This window comes from Nicotiana attenuata, unplaced genomic scaffold (genome assembly GCF_001879085.1).
Source record: "Nicotiana attenuata strain UT unplaced genomic scaffold, NIATTr2, whole genome shotgun sequence".
Lineage (NCBI taxonomy): Eukaryota > Viridiplantae > Streptophyta > Magnoliopsida > Solanales > Solanaceae > Nicotiana > Nicotiana attenuata.
Window position 1 is genome coordinate 78090 of NW_017671800.1, and position 18563 is coordinate 96652.

The window sequence follows — 18563 nt, forward strand, 5'->3', positions numbered from 1 at the left end:
AAATATAAGACATACACTACCAAACACATACTCCGGCGACCATATTTTCAACGTAACACTATCAAATCAATTGCCCTTTGAAAAATCTATTATTTAACAAGATATATTGATGATAATTGAATCAAATAGTGATAAATAATTTAAGGACTCAATTAAAAATTTATTATTTTTAACACGAAATGGATTCTTACATTAACAAAAGAAAACTACCAATCAAACTAGAATGTAAAGGTAAAGAACTTTACTAAAAGTGGCAAACTATTAACATTTACCATAAAATTTTTGAAACTTTATATAAAAATATACATATATATAGGTGTAATAATAAATTTAAAATAGTTACTCCTATAGTCGGTTTGGTTCGGTTTTTTTTCGGTTTTTTTCTGATTAAAACCAAAACCAAACCAAATTTGATCGGTTTTTAAAATTCAAAACCAAAACCAAACCAAACCAAAAACTACCGGTTTTTTTGGTCGATTTGGTTTGGTTTTCGGATTGGTTCGATTTTTCGGGTTTTTATGAACACCCCTAATTGGACCATTCAAATTTCATCAATAATGCCATTTGACGTAAACAGAAGTTAGATTTGAGCATGAAGTGTGGGCCCCAATTATCACAAATTAGGTTTGACCAGAGACCAACATAACCATGGTTAAATGAACAAGTTCAGATCAGCGTAGTAAATAAATGAAAACCACACGTGTGGGGTTGAGGGTACTAAGGGGGTGGGGGTGTGGTACCATTTGGTCAGAATAAGAACAGAGCAAAACAGAGAGAAGAGTCCTACGGCCTGTTGGGTATGTCCCTCTGTTTCTCTCCGTATAAAGACCGAGCAAATTCCCAAACAAAAGTGAAAGAGAATTTGCAGACTCTCTTTTAGTTTTAGCTTTTTTCTCTATATATAAACCAAACATTTACTGATACCCAAAGACTCAATTCACTGCTATCCCTTAAAGCAGATAAAGAAGAAAATAGAGTTAAGGAAACATGCCTGGAAGTTTAGACCCTTTGGATGTGGGCGTTCAAATTCCATACTACTTTCGTTGTCCAATTTCCTTGGAGCTTATGCAGGATCCGGTGACCGTTTGTACCGGTCAAACGTACGACCGGCAAAGCATTGAGTCCTGGGTGGCCACCGGCAATACTACATGTCCTGTAACAAGGGCGCCGCTCAGTGATTTCTCTCTTATTTCAAATCATACTCTTCGCCGGCTTATACAGGATTGGTGTGTTGCGAACCGGGCTTTCGGAGTTGAGCGGATTCCGACGCCGAAACAACCGGCTGATCCGGTTTTGGTCCGGTCGTTGCTGAATCAAGCAGCGGCTGAGTCGAATCATTTGAAGTCTAGGCTTTCGGCGTTGAAGAGACTCAGAGGACTCGCTCGTGACTCGGATAAGAATCGATCCGTAATTTCGGCGAACAATGCACGTGAAATCCTTTTGTCTATTGTGTTCTATCGCATGGATTCCGACTCGTCCGAGTTGAATCACGAGTCTCTCGCGATTCTCTCTATGTTCCCGCTCTCTGAAGGTGAATGCTTTTTTGTCGCTTCCGATCCGGACCGAGTTAGTTACCTGGTTTCTCTGCTTTTTCATCCTTCTATCGATGTCCGAGTCAACTCAGCTGCTTTAATTGAGGTTGTCGTCGCCGGAATAAGATCATCGGAGCTCCGTGCACAAATCAGCAGTATAGATGACGTCTTCGAAGGAGTAGTCGGAATTCTGAATTATCCATTAGCCTATCCGAGAGCGTTGAAAGTCGGAATCAAGGCGCTGTTTGCTTTATGCCTAGTGAAGCAACACCGTCAAAAGGCAGTGGCCGCCGGAGCGGTGGAAGCGCTAATTGACAGGCTACAGGATTTCGAGAAATGCGATGCGGAAAGAGCGCTTGCCACGATCGAACTCCTCTCCAGGATTCCATCCGGATGCGCCGCGTTAGCGTCGCACGCGCTAACGGTGCCTCTGCTGGTGAAAACCATCCTGAAGGTATCGGAGCGTGCAACGGAGTACGCCGCCGGTGCACTGCTATCGCTCTGCTTGGCGTCGGAACAAGCTCAAAAGGAAGCGGTTGCCGCCGGCGTCTTGACTCAACTGCTGTTGTTAGTCCAAAGCGATTGTACAGAACGCGCAAAGAGAAAAGCGCAATTGCTGTTGAAGCAGCTACGCGATTGTTGGCCGGAGGACTCCATCGCCAATTCGGATGATTATTTTGCTTACAGCGACGTCGTTCCTTTTTGAGGAGTTCACCATTCTTACCTCTCTGTCTTGCACAATCTCCCCCAATTTTTGTAATTCGAGGTAAAAAAAAAAACAAGTGTCTAGATTTTGCTAAATAGGGTATTATTCCAGTGTATGTAATTTTTGTACCTAAGAAAACAATTTTTTTTGGCTGGAAAGTTGTTTTTTTCTTTTCTAATTGCGGTAACACAAAAAAAAAAAAAAAAAGCTAGTTATTGTATTAACCCATAACATAAACTCTTTACCTAAAGTTTCTTTCCGTATTATTTTGAAAATTTAAGTTATATATAGTGATGACTGTTACTACAATAACTATAATTTTTTTTAAATGAAAATTAATATTTCACATGGAGTGTGCATCTTTATCTTGATGATTATTTCAAATAAAGTTATCTTTTTGAATTATCAATAAAGACTTTTAGGTATTTGCACATTGTACATACAATTCAAACATTATTTAATTTAATTCATATAATTTTTAAAGAGTTATAATGCAAGGTGGTGGTCACACTAATTGGAAGATGAAGGAAAGGGACAGTTCAACTTGCCTTTGACCGTGGACTACCTCATTAAACCAGATGTGCCTTAACGGCCGCTGACGGGAGCGCGACTAACCTAAACCTATATGAAGTCTAATTCATCCAAAAGAGTAGAGAGCTGTTTTTAAAGAGATTTGGAAGGCAAGAACACGAAAGAAAGACAGAGAATTTCTTTAGAGTTTTTATCTTCTTCTTTTTAATTCCATTGTTAATTATGACTTTATATAGTGAATTTTATCTCTTAGTATGAGTAGCTAAACCTGTCATCTAGGGCTGATGGAACCAATTGTTGGATGAAGTCTTGACTCTATTTTGATATAATTGAGCCGTTTTTACTCTATGATTGTTCAACTACGTGTTGTCTTGTGATTAATTGAAAGGGCTCTTGATTAATCGTGTCTAGTTATCTTGTGTTGCTCGAGAAAGAAATTGTTGTTGAACAACACCACTTTCGGGTAAGTTAAGAGATTAATTACTTGAATTTAAAAGTAGGGTTAGAGATAACGAAGCTTTGGTGGTATAACTCTAAGTTGCATAAATTGTTAACTAGAGTAGTTCGAGAGAATGCTTCTAGTAAATTATCATAATTGATCGAGAGATAATTGCGGCAACCCAGGACTCATATTTCTAATAGTGTTACAGCGAGATTATAGCTAACGTGTCAGGAATTAATCCGACAATTGGGGAAATCAATAACCCTAGACCATTTTACCATTGAATTCAACTCTATTCTAGATTATTGCTAGTTTTATTGTTATTTTTTCTTAGTTAACTAAATTCTACTCGTTATCCATTAAAAGTCTTGCATCCGGGAATTGTTTGAGCTATTCATTAGCAGTGTTAAAAGTTGTAGTAAATAGGTTAGTTCCCTGTGGGATTCGACTCCGGACTTGAACCAAATTATATTTGTAGCAACCGCTTAGTCATTTTTATAAGGCATAGTTGGGCGTGATAAAATTTTTGCGCCGTTGCCGGGGAACTAACGGTGTTATTTATTGCAACTTGGAAGAATTGCTAGGATTATTAGTTTAGATCAATTTTCTATAGTGTTAGAAATATTTCCATCGAAATTCTCACATTTGAACTCTTCTGTGACTCAGGTGCATGCCTAGAAGCTCTCTGAGAATTGGTGAACTCTTTGAAGGACTATAAAATTTCGAGAAAGCATTCCGGACATTGAACCGGGCTAATAGGAAGAACAAATAGCTGAAACAAAACGAACAAATTAAAATTGAAATGGGTGACGTAGACAACAAGAATGATCAAGATGACCCAAACGTTAGAGTAGTAGCACCTCTTGTGCCGGAAGCTGCTCTCTATGATTGGGCGCAACCTACTGCTTATAGCTTGACCACAACAATTGCGGTTCCTCAGATACAAGCGGAGACATTCCAGATTACCAACAACATGTTGCACCTATTGCCGAATAAATGGCTGTTCTCCGGGTCATATATCGAAGACCCACAACAACATCTGAAGAACTTTCTATCAATATGTGTCACTCAAAGACAATCGAATGTGAACTCCTGAGGCAATCAAATTATTACTGTTCCCATTCTCAGTGATGGGGAGGCTCAAACTTGGCTGAATTCGCTCTCAATAAACTCCATTGCTACTTGGGAGGACCTAGTCAAGTAGTTCTTAAACAAGTTTTATCCACCCCACAAAACTGCGAGGCAGATTGATGAGATATTGCAATTCAGGCAGAAACCAACGGAGACTTTGCAAGAAACCTGGGAGAGGTTTAAGGGTATATTGGTGAAGTGTCCTCACCATGGCATTCTGGATCAGATGCTGGGACAGAGATTCTATATGTGTTTGGCTGACAGTCTGAAGGCCAATGTAGATGCTTCTGCCAGGGGTGCATTCTTGAGCAAAACATTTATAGAGTGCAAGATTCTTTTTGACAAGATATCTCAAAATTCAGGCTGGATGATGAGAGACACAACACTCACTCTAATAGTGCATTCTGTCACTCTTGACCCAAACAACACAAATGCAGAAAACATAGCCACTCTCATGAACCAGATGAGCTTGCTGACAAAGAAAATCGATGAGATGGGTACGAAACAGGCACATTGTTGATACCACAAATGGAGGTTTATGCACTCCTTGCATAAGTTAGTCATATATATGCTCGTAGAGTGGAGAGAATGATAAACCAGGGTTTTAGAGAAGACATGAATTATGTTAATAATTTCGGAGGTCAGAGGCAAGGTGGGCAGCAATGTGGACCAACAACAAACCAGCAGTACAGACCAAACCAGCTACAGCACAACCCCAATCCAGCAGGAGCACGACCACAAGGCCAAGTCGTGCCTTATCAAAGGCAGCAGGGCTATAATCAGCAGCACCAGCAACAGTTGACCACCAAGCACCCCATCAACAGCAGGACAGTAACATGATCTAAACTTAGGGGTATGCTGCAATAACTCATTGGGACAAATGGAAAGATGCAAGAGAAGTTAGTTGCACACGATTCAGCCATCAAAGGCATTGAAACTCAATTGGTACAACTATCTATGGCCTTGAACAATCGCCCACAAGGAACAGTGCCTGCAGATACAAACATTAAACCAAAGGAGCAGAACCTAAATCAGCTCATGGCAGTGAGTCTCAGGAATGAGAGAGATATATACAGGGAGCAAGAAGTTTCTCAATCTATGAGAGAGACCACGCCAACTACTCCAGCTACTCCAGTTACATTAGAGACAGATGAGTCAGATGAGCTCACCGAGGTTGTAATCGAGCAAGCACAAGTTGACAAGGGTAAGGAGAAGGAAGGTGAACAATTCATATAATATATAGTAGAAAAAGCTTCCAGCAAAGAAAAGACACAAAGTAGTAGGCAGAGGTTGATTCCTGCACCATTCCCTCAGAGGTTGGCAAAGCAAAAGAAAGATGATCACATAGGAAATTCATGGAAATGCTCATACAAATTCAATTGAATATTCCACTGATGGGTGCTTTCAGGGAAATGCCAGAGTATGCAAAAATGATGAAGGACCTGATGTCACGAAAATTTGACTTCCAGGACCTGTCCACTGTAACTCTGACGCAGACATGCATCGTGGTAGTGACAAGGCCTGTGGCTCAAAAGGTGTCTGATCAAGGTAGTTTCACTATCCCATGCACCATTGAGAGTTATGCGTTTGCTAAAGCATTGTGTGACTTAGGAGCCAGTATAAACTTGATGCCCTTGGCAATCTATGCAAAATTGGGCATTGGCAGAGCTAGACCGACCTCAATGTTGCTGCAACTGGATGATCGCACAGTCAAGAGACCGACATGAATTCTTGATGATGTGCTTGTTCAAGTGGGGAAATTTTTATTCCCTACAGACTTCGTCATTCTTGACTGTCAAGTGGATGAAGAGATACCAATCATTCTGGGCAGGTCATTTTTAGCCATTGGGAGAGCATTGATTGATTATGAGACTGGAGAATTCAAAATGCGGTTGAACAATGAAGAGATAATATTCAATGTTCAACAATCTATGAGGAGACCCAGCGAATTTGCAAATTGCTCACTAGTGGAGGCCGTAGATGTAATACTACAAGGAGGAGGTTGAGACTATTAATGTCAGGGATCCATTGGAAGCCTGCCTGATGAATCTTGAAAATGTGGATTGTGAGGAGTTGGCAGAGTGGGTAATGGCTCTTGAAGGTCAAGGGTTCTGGAAAAGGGAACCCGAGTTCGAGCCCCTACACTTAGAAGAAAGAACAATAACACCTGTGAAACCATCGATAGAGGACCCACCACAATTGGACCTGAAACCGCTTCCATTGCATCTCAGGTACACTTTCTTAGGGCCTAATTCTACTTTACCTTTTATTATATCATCCGGTTTGCTAGCTGTGCAGGTAGAGAAACTCTTATAGGTGTTACAAGAATGTAAGACTGCTATCGGTTGGACCATGGCATACATAAAAGGTATCAACCCAGCTTTTTGTATGCACAAGATTCTCTTGGAAGAAGGGCACAAACCTTCCAGAGAACATCAGCGAAGGCTGAACCCGAATATGAAAGAGGTGGTGAAGAAGGACGTGATCAAATGGTTAGATGTAGGTATCATCTTCCCCATCTTTGATAGCAATTGGGTCAGCCCTGTTCACTGTGGGCCGAAGAAGGAAGGAATGTCGGTCGTACAAAATGAGAATAACGAGTTGATCTCGACTTGTACTGTCACGAGATGGCAGATTTGCATGGATTATCGGAAATTGAATACAGCTACCTGGAAGGACCATTTTCCCTTGCCATTCATTGACCAAGTGCTGGACAGGTTGGCTGGGAAATCTGACTTCTATTTCTTGGATGGATATTCGAGGTACAATCAGATCTCAATAGCCCCCAAAGACAGAGAGAAAACATCATTCACCTGTCCGTATGGCATCTTTGCCTTTCGGAGAATGCCTTTTGGACTTTGCAATGCACCAGCTACATTCCAGTGGTGTATGTTAGCCATTTTCACGGACATGGTTGAAGACATTATGGAGGTATTTATGGATAATTTCTCCGTGGTGGGGGATTCATTCGAGGACTGTCTTCACAATTTATGAAGAGTGCTCAGAAGATGTGTGGAGACAAATTTAGTGTTGAATTGGGAGAAGTGCCATTTTATGGTACAATAAGGGATAGTCTTGGGGCATCGAGTGTCCAGAAAGGGAATCGAGGTTGACCATGCTAAGGTTGACGTTATTGAGAAGCTTCCACCGCCCACTTCGGTCAAGGTAGTGAGAAGTTTCCTTGGGCACGCCGGGTTCTACAGGCGATTCATAAAAGATTTCTCTAAGATTGCTAACCCTTTATGTAAACTCCTTGAAAAGGATCAGCCCTTTGTGTTTTCTAATGATTGTAGGTTAGCATTTGAGGAGCTAAAGAAGAGATTAGTGACTGCACCCATCATTGTTGCACCCAACTGGGAGCAACCGTTCAAGCTCACGTGCGACGCAAGTGACTATGCTATATGAGCAGTCTTGGGGCAGCAAAAGGATAAGCTCATGCACCCAATTTTTTATGCAAGCAGAACGCTAAGCGGTGCACATCTCAATTACACCGTGACGGAAAAGGAGATGTTAGCTGTAGTTATTGCATTCGACAAATTCAGGTCGTACTTGATTGGTTCAAAAGTTATTTTTTATACTGACCATGAAACAATTAGGTACTTGATAGCAAAGAAGGAGTCAAAGCCACGCTTGATCCGCTGGGTTCTTTTGCTAAAAGAATTCGATCCGGAGATCCGTTATAGAAAAGGGATAGAGAGAACCAGGTAGCAGACCACCTCTCAAGGTTGGAAGGAGCTGAAAAGAAGGTAAAGGTTGAAGATATAACAGAGACATTCCCGGATGAACAGTTACTAGCAGTGACAATGGAGGAGACACCATGGTATGATGATATTGCTAATTATTTAGCAAGCGGTATTGTACCTTATGAACTCTCTTCAATTCAAAAGAAAAGGTTCTTTCGCGATTGCCGGTTTTATTATTGGGATGAACCTATACTTTTTAAAATATGTCTAGATAACATGATCTAGAGGTGTATCCCCGAGAAAGATCAACCTTCTGTTTTGCAAGCTTGCCATGCTATACCATATGGTGGACATTTTGGAGGGATTCAGACAGCAGCTAAGGTGTTGGAATCGGGTTTGTATTGGACAACTCTGTTCAAGGATGCCCATGCTTGGGTGAAAAGTTGCGATGAGTGCCAAAGGACATGTAACATATCTCGATATCACGAGATGTCGATGACTACTATTCAAGAGGTGAATGTATTCGACATGTGGGTGATTGACTTTATAGGGCCATTCGTCAGCTCGTATGGTAACAAATACATATTGGTGGCAGTTGACTATGTCTCCAAATGGGTTGAAGCTGTGGCTCCCAACCAATGATGCAAAGGGGGTGACAGGCTTTCTAAAGAAAAACATCTTCACACGTTTTGGCAGCCCGGGAGCTATGGTCAGTGATGGTGGAACCCATTTTTGCAATAAAGCGTTCGCACGGTTGTTGGAAAAGTATGGAGCTCGTCATAAGGTGACCACCCCTTATCACCCACAGTCAAGTGGGCAAGTTAAAGTGTCAAACCGGGAAATCAAAAGTGTCCTAACCAAGACATTGAATACGACAAAGACTGATTGGGCGAAGAAGCTGGATGATGCATTATGGGCGTACCGCACATTATTTAAAACTCCAATTGGTATGTCACCATACAAGTTGGTGTTTGGAAAAGTATGTCACCTTCCGGGAGAGCTCGAGCATAATGACCTTTGGGCATTGCGGCAGTTGAATTTGGATATGGAGACCGCAGGCACCGGTAGAGTCACTGGGTTACATGAACTCGAGGAATTCAGGTTCCATGCATTTGAGAATGCAAGATTGTACAAAGAAAGTATGAAAATGATGCATGATAGGCATATTCTAGATCGGAACATCAAACCCGGAGATCTAGTGTTGTTATACAACCCGAGACTAATATTGTTTCCGGGTAAATTGAAGTCCCGGTGGTCAGGACCCTTCAGAGTGGTGCAAGTGTTCTCAAGTGGAGCTGTAGAAATTGAATCCGAAGATGGAACAAATAAGTTCACAGTGAATGGGCAAAGGTTGAAACATTACCTTGGAATGGTCGTAGAAAAGGGGGATATAGTGGTGATATCTTTGGAAGAGCCCCAATATATTAGCGAAGAGTAATAATGAAAGCATGCGTTGTGCTGCGACGTTAAATCAGGCGCTTCCTAGGAGGAATCGTCCTGCCGCAACGTTAAATTAGTCGCTTTTTGGGAGGCAACCCATTATTTTTTCTTTATTCTTATTTTTGTAATTGAATTTTGAACGGTGACAATATTGATCGATCTACTAAGGTGAAGGAACGAAGGTATGCGTAGCGGAAAGACTCGGGGTGACGAGATTATCCCGGAGATAGGCAAAAGTGCGAAAAAGCAAAAAAAAAATTCTGGATGCCTAATCCGCGGCCACGGATCTGACCGCGGATTTTGCAGAAGTTCTGTCAGCGGCTGCGGATCCGGCCGTGGATCGGGCGCCGTTCAGGTTCAATTTTTTAAATTTTCTTTTCTTTTCTCTTCTTCCCTTTTTAATTAAGTCCCACCCAATCCGCCCACTCCCCCACTTTTTTCTCTCCCCCTTAACAAAAACAACTCTAAAATCCTCCCCCTTCCCCCTAATCATAAAATACCGAACCCCTTGTCGCGCTCCCTTTTTCTCGCGAAATCGGGTTCATAACATTTGGGAGGACAACTCGTTCCCTTTTGGGAATTGGGTTTGAATTGAAGAGTCGTCACCTAATGATTAAAGTGCATTAGGACAATAAGAAGAGTTTGATTTAGAAAACCAGAGATTGGGTAAGAGCTTAAAATTATTCCGAGGGGAAGGTGTTAGGTACCCTTCAGGATCCACTAGTGTGGTTCCCGGTCAGGCTATGGTTGTGACTTTAAGTGCAAATAACAAGTAGGCAAGTAAGAGTTTCAAATATGAGGGGGTTTTCACATAATGGTTGCAAATAGATGAAGTTAAAAGAAACGAAAAAAGCTGAATTTTGAGAAAATAGTTTGAAACTTGAAAGTAAACAATGAAATAATAAGTAAAGGGAAGAGGGTCCTAGGTTTAAAAATAATATGGATCACCCCACACAATTCCCGGTAATCGCTCTTCGACAAGGGGTTACACGTGATATTATCGCGTGGTCATCATATCCATATCTACTCTTTCCCACCCCGTTGAGGTATTAAAGTATGGTCTCGTTTGCTTATTGCATGCTATTACCCACCCCAATCCTATCAGTCCCGGAGGCATCTGGGACTACTAATTCTAAAGGAGAAGGGATGTTGGGCTTTTATGGTTTCAAAGGTAAAAATTCTAAGGCGACAATCAAAACATATATATATATCAAGTTTGGGGAAGGCACATAACAAATAAGGCTCAAGAAGACCTACTTAAATCAAAGAAAAGCACATAGTTTAGCATGTCTTGCACGTACTGATTAGGATCTGATTAAAACTTAAAGTTAAAGGAGGCTGATTTATCACTTATTTTCAGATAAGAAGTCGGAATTAGACCTGCCCGCTGGTTGTAATTAATAAAGACTGATGCATTTATAACTTTTACCCTAAGGCTTGCCTAAGTGTTAGACGAAAGCCTATAGACATGATATCTACTGATTAAAGAGATAAACTGATTACATATTAATTTAGATAAAAAGTTACCAGTTTGTTAAAGACAAGCGAGTTATAAGTCCTGCAAATGTTAGACATTGTTATTACTTATAGGCAGACGAAACGTTTCAGACTTGGTTATTAATTCCTATGGGCATGCTTTCTATGCGTTGTTGATTTTAGCATCTTATGCAGATATAGTAAAGATGCAGAAATCCTATAGGCATGACATCTAAATGCAATTGATTATTTAAGGCCTATAAACACATTTGCCTAGTGACAGATGCACATGCAAGATTCAGAATGGCCTATAGACATGTTTTCAAAATGCATATGCAAGATTCATATTTCGAGTAATTACAGACATGATATCATATGAGAGTGCAGAATTCCTTATAGGCATGGTATCTACATATGAAAGTGCAGAATTCCTATAGGCATAGTATCTACATATGAAAGTGCAGAATTCCTATAGGCATGATGTCTATATGAATGCAGAATTTCAGAAAAAAGTAAGTCAGGATATCTACAGATGAGAGTGCAAAAATATGTAAACCTATAAGCATGATCTCTATATGAATGCAGAATTCATAAACCTATAGGCATGATATCTACCCTTTGCATACAGTTATCCTCTCCCTTTTCACTAGCCAGCCCCAATAGTTTATTACAAGTTATTACAGCCCAGAAATAATGTAAGAAAGGAAAAATACATCAGAAATTAAAAGTACAACCAAGGGGAGCCTAATTCAGGCTCCATGTCTGAAATATGAGATGAACCAACTCCAAGAGATCATGATCCAAAGCCTTTCTCTCATTTTGGATGTGTTAGAGTTCCCTAAGAGCCTCATATGGACTCCGGGCAGTGCTCACACCCAAATGCATTGCAGGATTAAGTCATAGTGCAGTGTGGAAGGGCCAGCCCTCAAGTGTCCAAGTTCAGAGGGAACTCAAGGTCCCAAGGAAAGGCTCACGGGAGGGGGACAGAACTTAGAGACTAGGAGAGAGTGCAAGTGCAGAAGGGGAATTCTGAAAGGGGAAAGGGAAAAGAGAATAACTTAAAATCAGTTCACATAGGGGTATAGGGGAGTGGGGAATTTGCAAGAACACAAGAAGAGCAGGCTGTTGGGCATACCCTGCAATGGGATATGCTGGCACACCCTCCAGCCTGTTTAGAGGTTAAGACCCATTGGATCAAAACTCAGTTCATGGACAACAAATCATATTGCCATGCCCTAAGTCACTACTCACAATCACATGGGGGTACTGGGATAGGGAGCAAAAGATTCACAAAAGAAGCAAGCAGTAGAACATAGGCATACTAAGCTAAAGGTCAAACTCTTATAGAAAATAATAAAGTAGACATGGATACAAAGACTGTAAGTAAACACATTGGAGTAATGATGGAACTTAAATTAGGACATACCAGTTTCAAAGAAACAAGTAGAAGAAGCAGTAGTCTTGTAAAAGCCAAAGTGCAAACAGGGAGATAGGATACTATAAGTGTGAGTTTAGAAGAGATTGTGAAGTCTGAAGTGTGTGTTTGTGAAAAGGGTCGTGCCTGTAATAGTGTAGAAGGCATGCAGAAATAAGGTAAGAAATAATTAAAGAACTGATTGTCAATCAATTACACAAGGCTTCCCTTAATTAAGGGATTCAGATTAAAACGGGTATAACTATTTAAGGAAAGGAATTGAATAAACACTTTGCGCAAAACATGCAATTGAGGGCAAAAACATAAAGGTTATTTAAGGACAGGTTTTTTGAAATACACGGTTTGTGCAAATAAGGTAAGGGAATCAATTAACAGCCAGTAAATCACAAGGTCTGAGATTTGGTATGAATGAACCAAGTCAGAAAAGGTGAAGAAAGGTTTTACTTAAGGAAAATCAGCAAACAATCAATTAGACTTATTTAAAAGGAATTCTGAATCAATCACAAGTTTGAAAACTTTTTTGAAGGAAGACTCATCGCATATTAAAAGCATACAGACACGTTAAGCATGAAAGAAACTTGTCATGCCATTATAAAGTCAGTAGAAACTCCAGTGTAGGAGAGTTTGCAAAAAGTTCAGCTTGTATGAAAACAAAGAGTCCAAACTCCGTTCAGAGACTCCAAGTCAGTCTGAAAGAGTTTAGGGTTCTAAAATAAAACCCTAGTTCGGGAAAACCATAAAGCAAAGACGAGAGAGCAGGCAATAAAATCGAAATCATATTTAGAATTTTCAGAAAAGATCATGCTTCTTCAGCAACAGAACTCATGAGAAAACATGATAGCAAAATAACATGCAAACAGTAGCAGGATTCAGAGGACAGAATGGAAAATACTGATAAGAACAGTAGAGGAAACATGCTTAAGAGGCTCTTTTTAGAAGAACTCAAACAAGGTTCAGTAGAAGAAAAATGGTAAGAACACTTAAGAACACGGTAGAAAAACAAAGTAGAGAGATTCAAAGAACATAATGGAAAACACTGGTAGGAACAGTAGAAGAAACATGCTTAAGGAGTTTTCTAGAAGAAACTTAAACAGGGCTCAGTAGAAGGAAAACAAGGAAACTTTAAGAACTTAGTAGGAAAATACAGTAGAAGAACACAAGAGTACCAGAAAATTATAGCAGAAAAGCACATATAGGAAAACACAGTAAGATAAACATATACAGGAGCATGGTAAAAGGAAAAACACAAGAACACATTAGAAGAACGGAATATAGAAAGCACAGTAGAGGAACATACGTGGTAGAAGGAAAACGTAAGAACACAGTAGAGTCAAATACACACAAAAGGAAAGGAGATGAGGATCAGATAAACACTTAAGCATTTTTAGATACCTTAGATCATAAAAAAAAAGACCCTGGAAAGTAATTTTTTGAAAGAAAAGTTGGGAAAATCGTTTAAAAACTCAAGTAGAGCATAGATACACAACAAATCTAAAAATATCGGAGAAAAACCACAAAGGGTTAGGGTTTTAGAAGAACCCTAGAATGAGAAAGGCTTTGAAAAGGTCACCGATCTGAGTCGGAGAAGTCAGAACCAGGCTCAAAACACCATGGTACGCCGGAGCAAGGCCGGCGATGACTTTGAAACCTTGAATCGGCAGAGGTCTGAGTGAAAACCTTCGAGGTCAGGCCTCAAATCTTCAGGTATCCGGTGTGTAAGAGCAAATGGAGGTGAGTATAAGAGTCCCATAGCTAGGGTTTCGAGGTGGAAGATGATGAGATGTGGCTAGGGTTAGGAAGGTTCGAGAGAGTTTGAGAGAGAAGAGGGGTTTCATAGGCGACGGTTGAATGAAAATGATTTAGGGTTGGCGGTGTTTGTGAATTAAAAAAGGAAAGGGGTAATTGTGGCCGTTGATCAAAATGATCAACGGCCTGGATCAAAAGGGGTAGCCGGGCGGGTAATTTAGGAATAGGGCCGGGACATTTGAAATTGAAATTGGGTTTTAATAGGGGGGTTGATTTGGGCTAAAATTGAAATAAAATAGGGCTAGTATTTAAATAGCCACTTTTTTCCATTTTATTTTTTAGAAATAGTAAAATGATTTCTGGAAACAAATTAAACGTACTAAATTAATTAATGATATACAAATATTAAATTAAAAATACTGGAATCAATTTTGTAATTATAAATGCAATTAAATCTTAAAATAGGCTAAAATTGCAATTATATGCAATTTAGCTTTAAAAATACTAAATAAATTTGTAAAAATGGGTAAAAAGTACCTTAGCTATATTTTGGTAGAAATATGAGAATAAAATAAATTATTCACCAAAATGATAATTTTGGGGATAACTATTGGTTTTTGTACTGCTAAAATAGGTCAATAAATTGATTTAAGAATCCTTTAAGAATTAGGAAAAATACTAAAACATTTGGACATATGTACATATGTATATATATACTATTTTGAAAGTATTTTACATATATAAAAATATACAGGGAAAAATTGGATATCAACAGCTGCCCATTTTTACCCGGGAAGGATGAAAGAGTTGTCGGGTAAAGATATGATGGCCAATTTGACCGAATGAAATGGTTTGAAGAATTTGACCAGGCTCTGGTTCCTGAGCTGCCTACATATCCCTGGTCTTACAGGAATCAAGCCATATGTAGTACAGGATCCGTCGGCGGAGTATGCCGAGGGAGTTTTTCCAAGAACGGACGCAATGTTTATGTTGGAACGGATGGTTAAAGTCTAATAGAGCTGCGGGAACTGGAGCGGGACCGTTCCTGCTGAGGCGGCCGTTGCTCGCCGATTTACCTGCAAATAAGCAATACAAGCATATATTGTGCATAAATTTAAACGTGATGCAAGTTCCCGTCGGACCATGAATGTTGTCTTTGGACGGTTAGGATGACGTCCTCAGACCATGACGTCCTGGGTCATGAAGCGTATAATAGAGGATTCGCAGGACATGAAATGATGATCTCGGGCTATGAGAATGATGCCTCCGAACTATGATGCCTTTGGATAATGATATGCAAGAGGTTAAAAGGGGTCCTCAGGCCATGGCATGGCGTTCTCGGGCTATGAAAATGGTGCCTCTCAATAATGACGTCTTTGGACAATTTGGCGATCTTTCAGCCCATGAGATGCAAAAGGTGGCGATCTTTCAGCCCATGAAATGCAATAAGTGGCGATATCAGCCCATGAAATGCAATAAGTGGCGATATTTCAGCCATGTAGATGTGAAATAAGGGTGGCGATATTTCAGCCATGCAGATGGAGGTAGAGCTTAACCTCGGAAGGCAGAATGGTAGCCTTATGCAATGCAGGAAATGCAGATGGAGGTAGAGCTTAACCTCGAAGGCAGAATGGTAGCCTTATGCAATGCAGGAAATGCAGATGGAGGTAGAGCTTAACCTCGGAAGGCAGAATGGTACCCTTATGCAATGCAGGAAATGCAGATGGAGGTAGAGCTTAACCTTGGAAGGCATTATGCAATGCATGAAATGCATATGGAGGTAGAGATTAACCTCGGAAGGCAGAATGGTAGCCTTATGCAATGCAGGAGATAAAAGGCGAATAGTAACTAAATTTTCTTAGCTGATAGTTGGTAGCTGATTTCGATATTGCGGCTGCCGTGGATGTGGTGTGCGGATAGTAACTGTGAATAAGCGTGACGGTTCTGAGAGTTGTATTTCTGAACAATATGAGTGTATAATATATTTAAAGATTTTGCGACTTGGGTGCCTGCAACCAAAGAAAAATCGTGAGTTTTGTAAAGGGGAAAGGTTAGTTCGTATCCCCGCTGACTTTGCTTGCTATGTTTCGGTGATACTGTGTGTATCCTTGGGGTAGCGTTGCTAAACAAAGCAATTTCGATAATAGACATGCATGATTTAGTAAAAGCATAATATAAATGCATAATTAAGAATAGTTTTCTTTAGATGAACCGACGATTGCGACGTGGTTCGAGGCATTGCAACCTCTCTTGTTTCGGAATTTTGAGGGTCCTCTTCAAAATTCTGCCCCAGTTTACTGGGTTGCTGCTTCTGACGGTTGTTGATGATAAGTGGTTGAAATCAACTTCGGAATTTTGAGGGTCCTCCTCAAAATTCTGCCCCAGTTTCCAATAGCGGGGGGAAATGAAAATTTTATTGAATTGTGACCGAACCCATAGGGCTGCCTACGTATCCCCTCTTAAACGGGAATCAGGTCAGCCGTAGTTCAAATTACATCATAAAGGAAATCATAAATGGTTACACATAGTGTTGCTTGACTGCGTCTAAATTGATCGGCTTTGGCCAAACTTCTCCGTCCATTCCTGCAAGTATGAGGGCTCCTCCTGTTAGAACCCGGTGAACCATGTACGGACCCTGCCAGTTGGGAGAGAATTTCCCTTTGGCTTCATCTTGATGCGGAAAGATTTTCTTTAACACCAGCTACCCCGGTGTGAACTGTTTTGGCTTGACTCTTTTGTTGAAGGCTCTGGACATTCTGTTCTGATAAAGCTGACCATGGCAAAGTGCGTTCATTCTCTTTCCATCTATAAGAGCTAGCTGCTCGTAACGACTCTTCACCCATTCTGCATCGTCGAGTTCTGCTTCCTGTATGATTCTCAAGGAAGGGATTTCTACTTCGGCGGGAATGACCGCTTCATTACCATATACCAGCCCGGTTGATGTGCGGACTGTGGTGCGGTATCCCAATAAAGAAAACGATAACTTCTCATGCCATTGCTTATGCTTCTCTATCATTTTCCTTAGTATCTTCTTGATATTCTTATTGGCGGCTTCTACAGCTCAGTTCATCTACGGTCTCTAGGCTGTTGAAGTTCTGGGTTTTATATTGAAGGTTTCACACATGGCTTTCATCAGATCACTGTTGAGGTTGGAGCCATTATCAGTAATGATTGACTCTGGAATTCCGAATCGATAAACGATACGGTCGCGGACGAAATCTGCCACGACTTTCTTAGTCACTGCCCTGTAAGATGCTGCCTCAACCCATTTGGTAAAATAATCAATTGCTACCAGGATAAACCTGTGCCCATTTGATGCGGCAGGTTCGATTGGTCCGATAACATCCATTCCCCATGCGGCGAACGGCCACGGCGAGCTCGTTGCATTAAGCTCATTTGGGGGCACCTTTATCATATCTGCATGTATCTGACAGCGATGACACTTTCGAACGTACTGGATGCAGTCCATTTCCGTAGTCATCCAAAAATAACCAGCTCGAGTATCTTCTTAGCCAAGACAAAACCGTTCATATGCGGACCGCAGGTCCCGGCATGGATTTCTTGTAGAAGTTTAGATGCTTCCTTCGCGTCGACACACCTTAGTAATCCCAGATCTGGAGTCCTCCTATATAGGATTCCTCCGCTGTGAAAGAAGTTGTTAGATAGCCTTCGAAGCGTGCGCTTCTGAGTAGTGTTTGCAAGTTCCGGGTATTCTCCTTTTGCCAAGTATTCCTTGATATCATGAAACCAAGGCTTTCCGTCTGCTTTTTCTTCGACATGAGTACAGTAAGCTGGCTGATCATGGACCTTTACCGGAATAGGATAAATGAAATTCTTATCTGGATGTTGTATCATAGAGGACAGGGTAGCCAATGCATCGGCGAACTCATTCTGGACTCTGGGAACATGTTGGAATTCTGTCTTTGTGAACCTCTTTCTCAATTCCTGTACATGATGCAGATAAGGGAGTATCTTGGAGTTGTTGGTCGCCCACTCTTCTCGAACCTGATGTATAAGCAAGTCTGAATCCCCAATTACTAGCAACTATTGGATGTTCATGTCAATGGCCATCTTGAGCCCTAAGATGCAGGCTTCGTACTCGGCCATATTGTTGGTGCACGGGAACCTGAGTTTAGTAGACACCGGATAATGCTGGCCAGTTTCTGATACTAGGACTGCTCTTATGCCAACTCCTTTGAAATTTGCTGCTCCATCGAAAAACATTCTCCAACCGTCATAGGATTCTGCAATATCTTCTCCTATGAATGATACTTCTTCGTCAGGAAAATACGTCTTTAGGGGTTCGTATTCTCCGTCCACGGGATTCTCGGCGAGATGATCTGCTAATGCCTGTCCCTTGATTGCTTTTTGAGTTACGTATACAATGTTGAATTCACTCAGCAGGATTTGCCACTTGGCTAGCTTGCCAGTGGGCATGGGC

The 18563-nt window shown here is 40.9% G+C and overlaps 2 protein-coding genes across 3 annotated transcripts; both read left to right on the plus strand.

The window, feature by feature from the left end:
- Nucleotides 1–755: 755 nt before the first annotated feature.
- Nucleotides 756–3052, plus strand: LOC109210310 (U-box domain-containing protein 26-like). Of its 2 annotated transcripts, none has more exons than XM_019373714.1 (2): nt 756–2298; nt 2723–3052. In XM_019373714.1, the coding sequence occupies exon 1, from the start codon at nt 988–990 to the stop codon at nt 2236–2238; it is 1251 nt and encodes a 416-aa protein (XP_019229259.1). In that variant the 5' UTR covers nt 756–987; the 3' UTR covers nt 2239–2298; nt 2723–3052. The 2 variants fall into 2 exon arrangements, with proteins under 2 accessions (XP_019229259.1, XP_019229260.1); XM_019373715.1 differs by having other exon boundaries at nt 2737–3052.
- Nucleotides 3053–6385: 3333 nt separating this feature from the next.
- On the plus strand, nt 6386–9463 carry LOC109210305. The gene is made up of 8 exons (XM_019373707.1): nt 6386–6573; nt 6871–7104; nt 7636–7719; nt 7804–7984; nt 8026–8199; nt 8311–8460; nt 8576–8972; nt 9084–9463. The coding sequence occupies exons 1-8, from the start codon at nt 6386–6388 to the stop codon at nt 9461–9463; spliced, it is 1788 nt and encodes a 595-aa protein (XP_019229252.1).
- Nucleotides 9464–18563: the final 9100 nt, after the last annotated feature.

Coding starts and splice junctions, on each gene's coding strand:
- LOC109210310 (XM_019373714.1), top strand. CDS start 988: ATGCCTGGAAGTTTAGACCCTTTGGATGTGGGCGTTCAAATTCCATAC.
- LOC109210305 (XM_019373707.1), top strand. CDS start 6,386: ATGAATCTTGAAAATGTGGATTGTGAGGAGTTGGCAGAGTGGGTAATG. Junction 7,720..7,803: donor GAGCAACCGTTCAAGCTCAC/GTGCGACGCAAG, acceptor TTATGCAAGCAG/AACGCTAAGCGGTGCACATC. Junction 8,461..8,575: donor TCAAGGATGCCCATGCTTGG/GTGAAAAGTTGC, acceptor TTGACTTTATAG/GGCCATTCGTCAGCTCGTAT.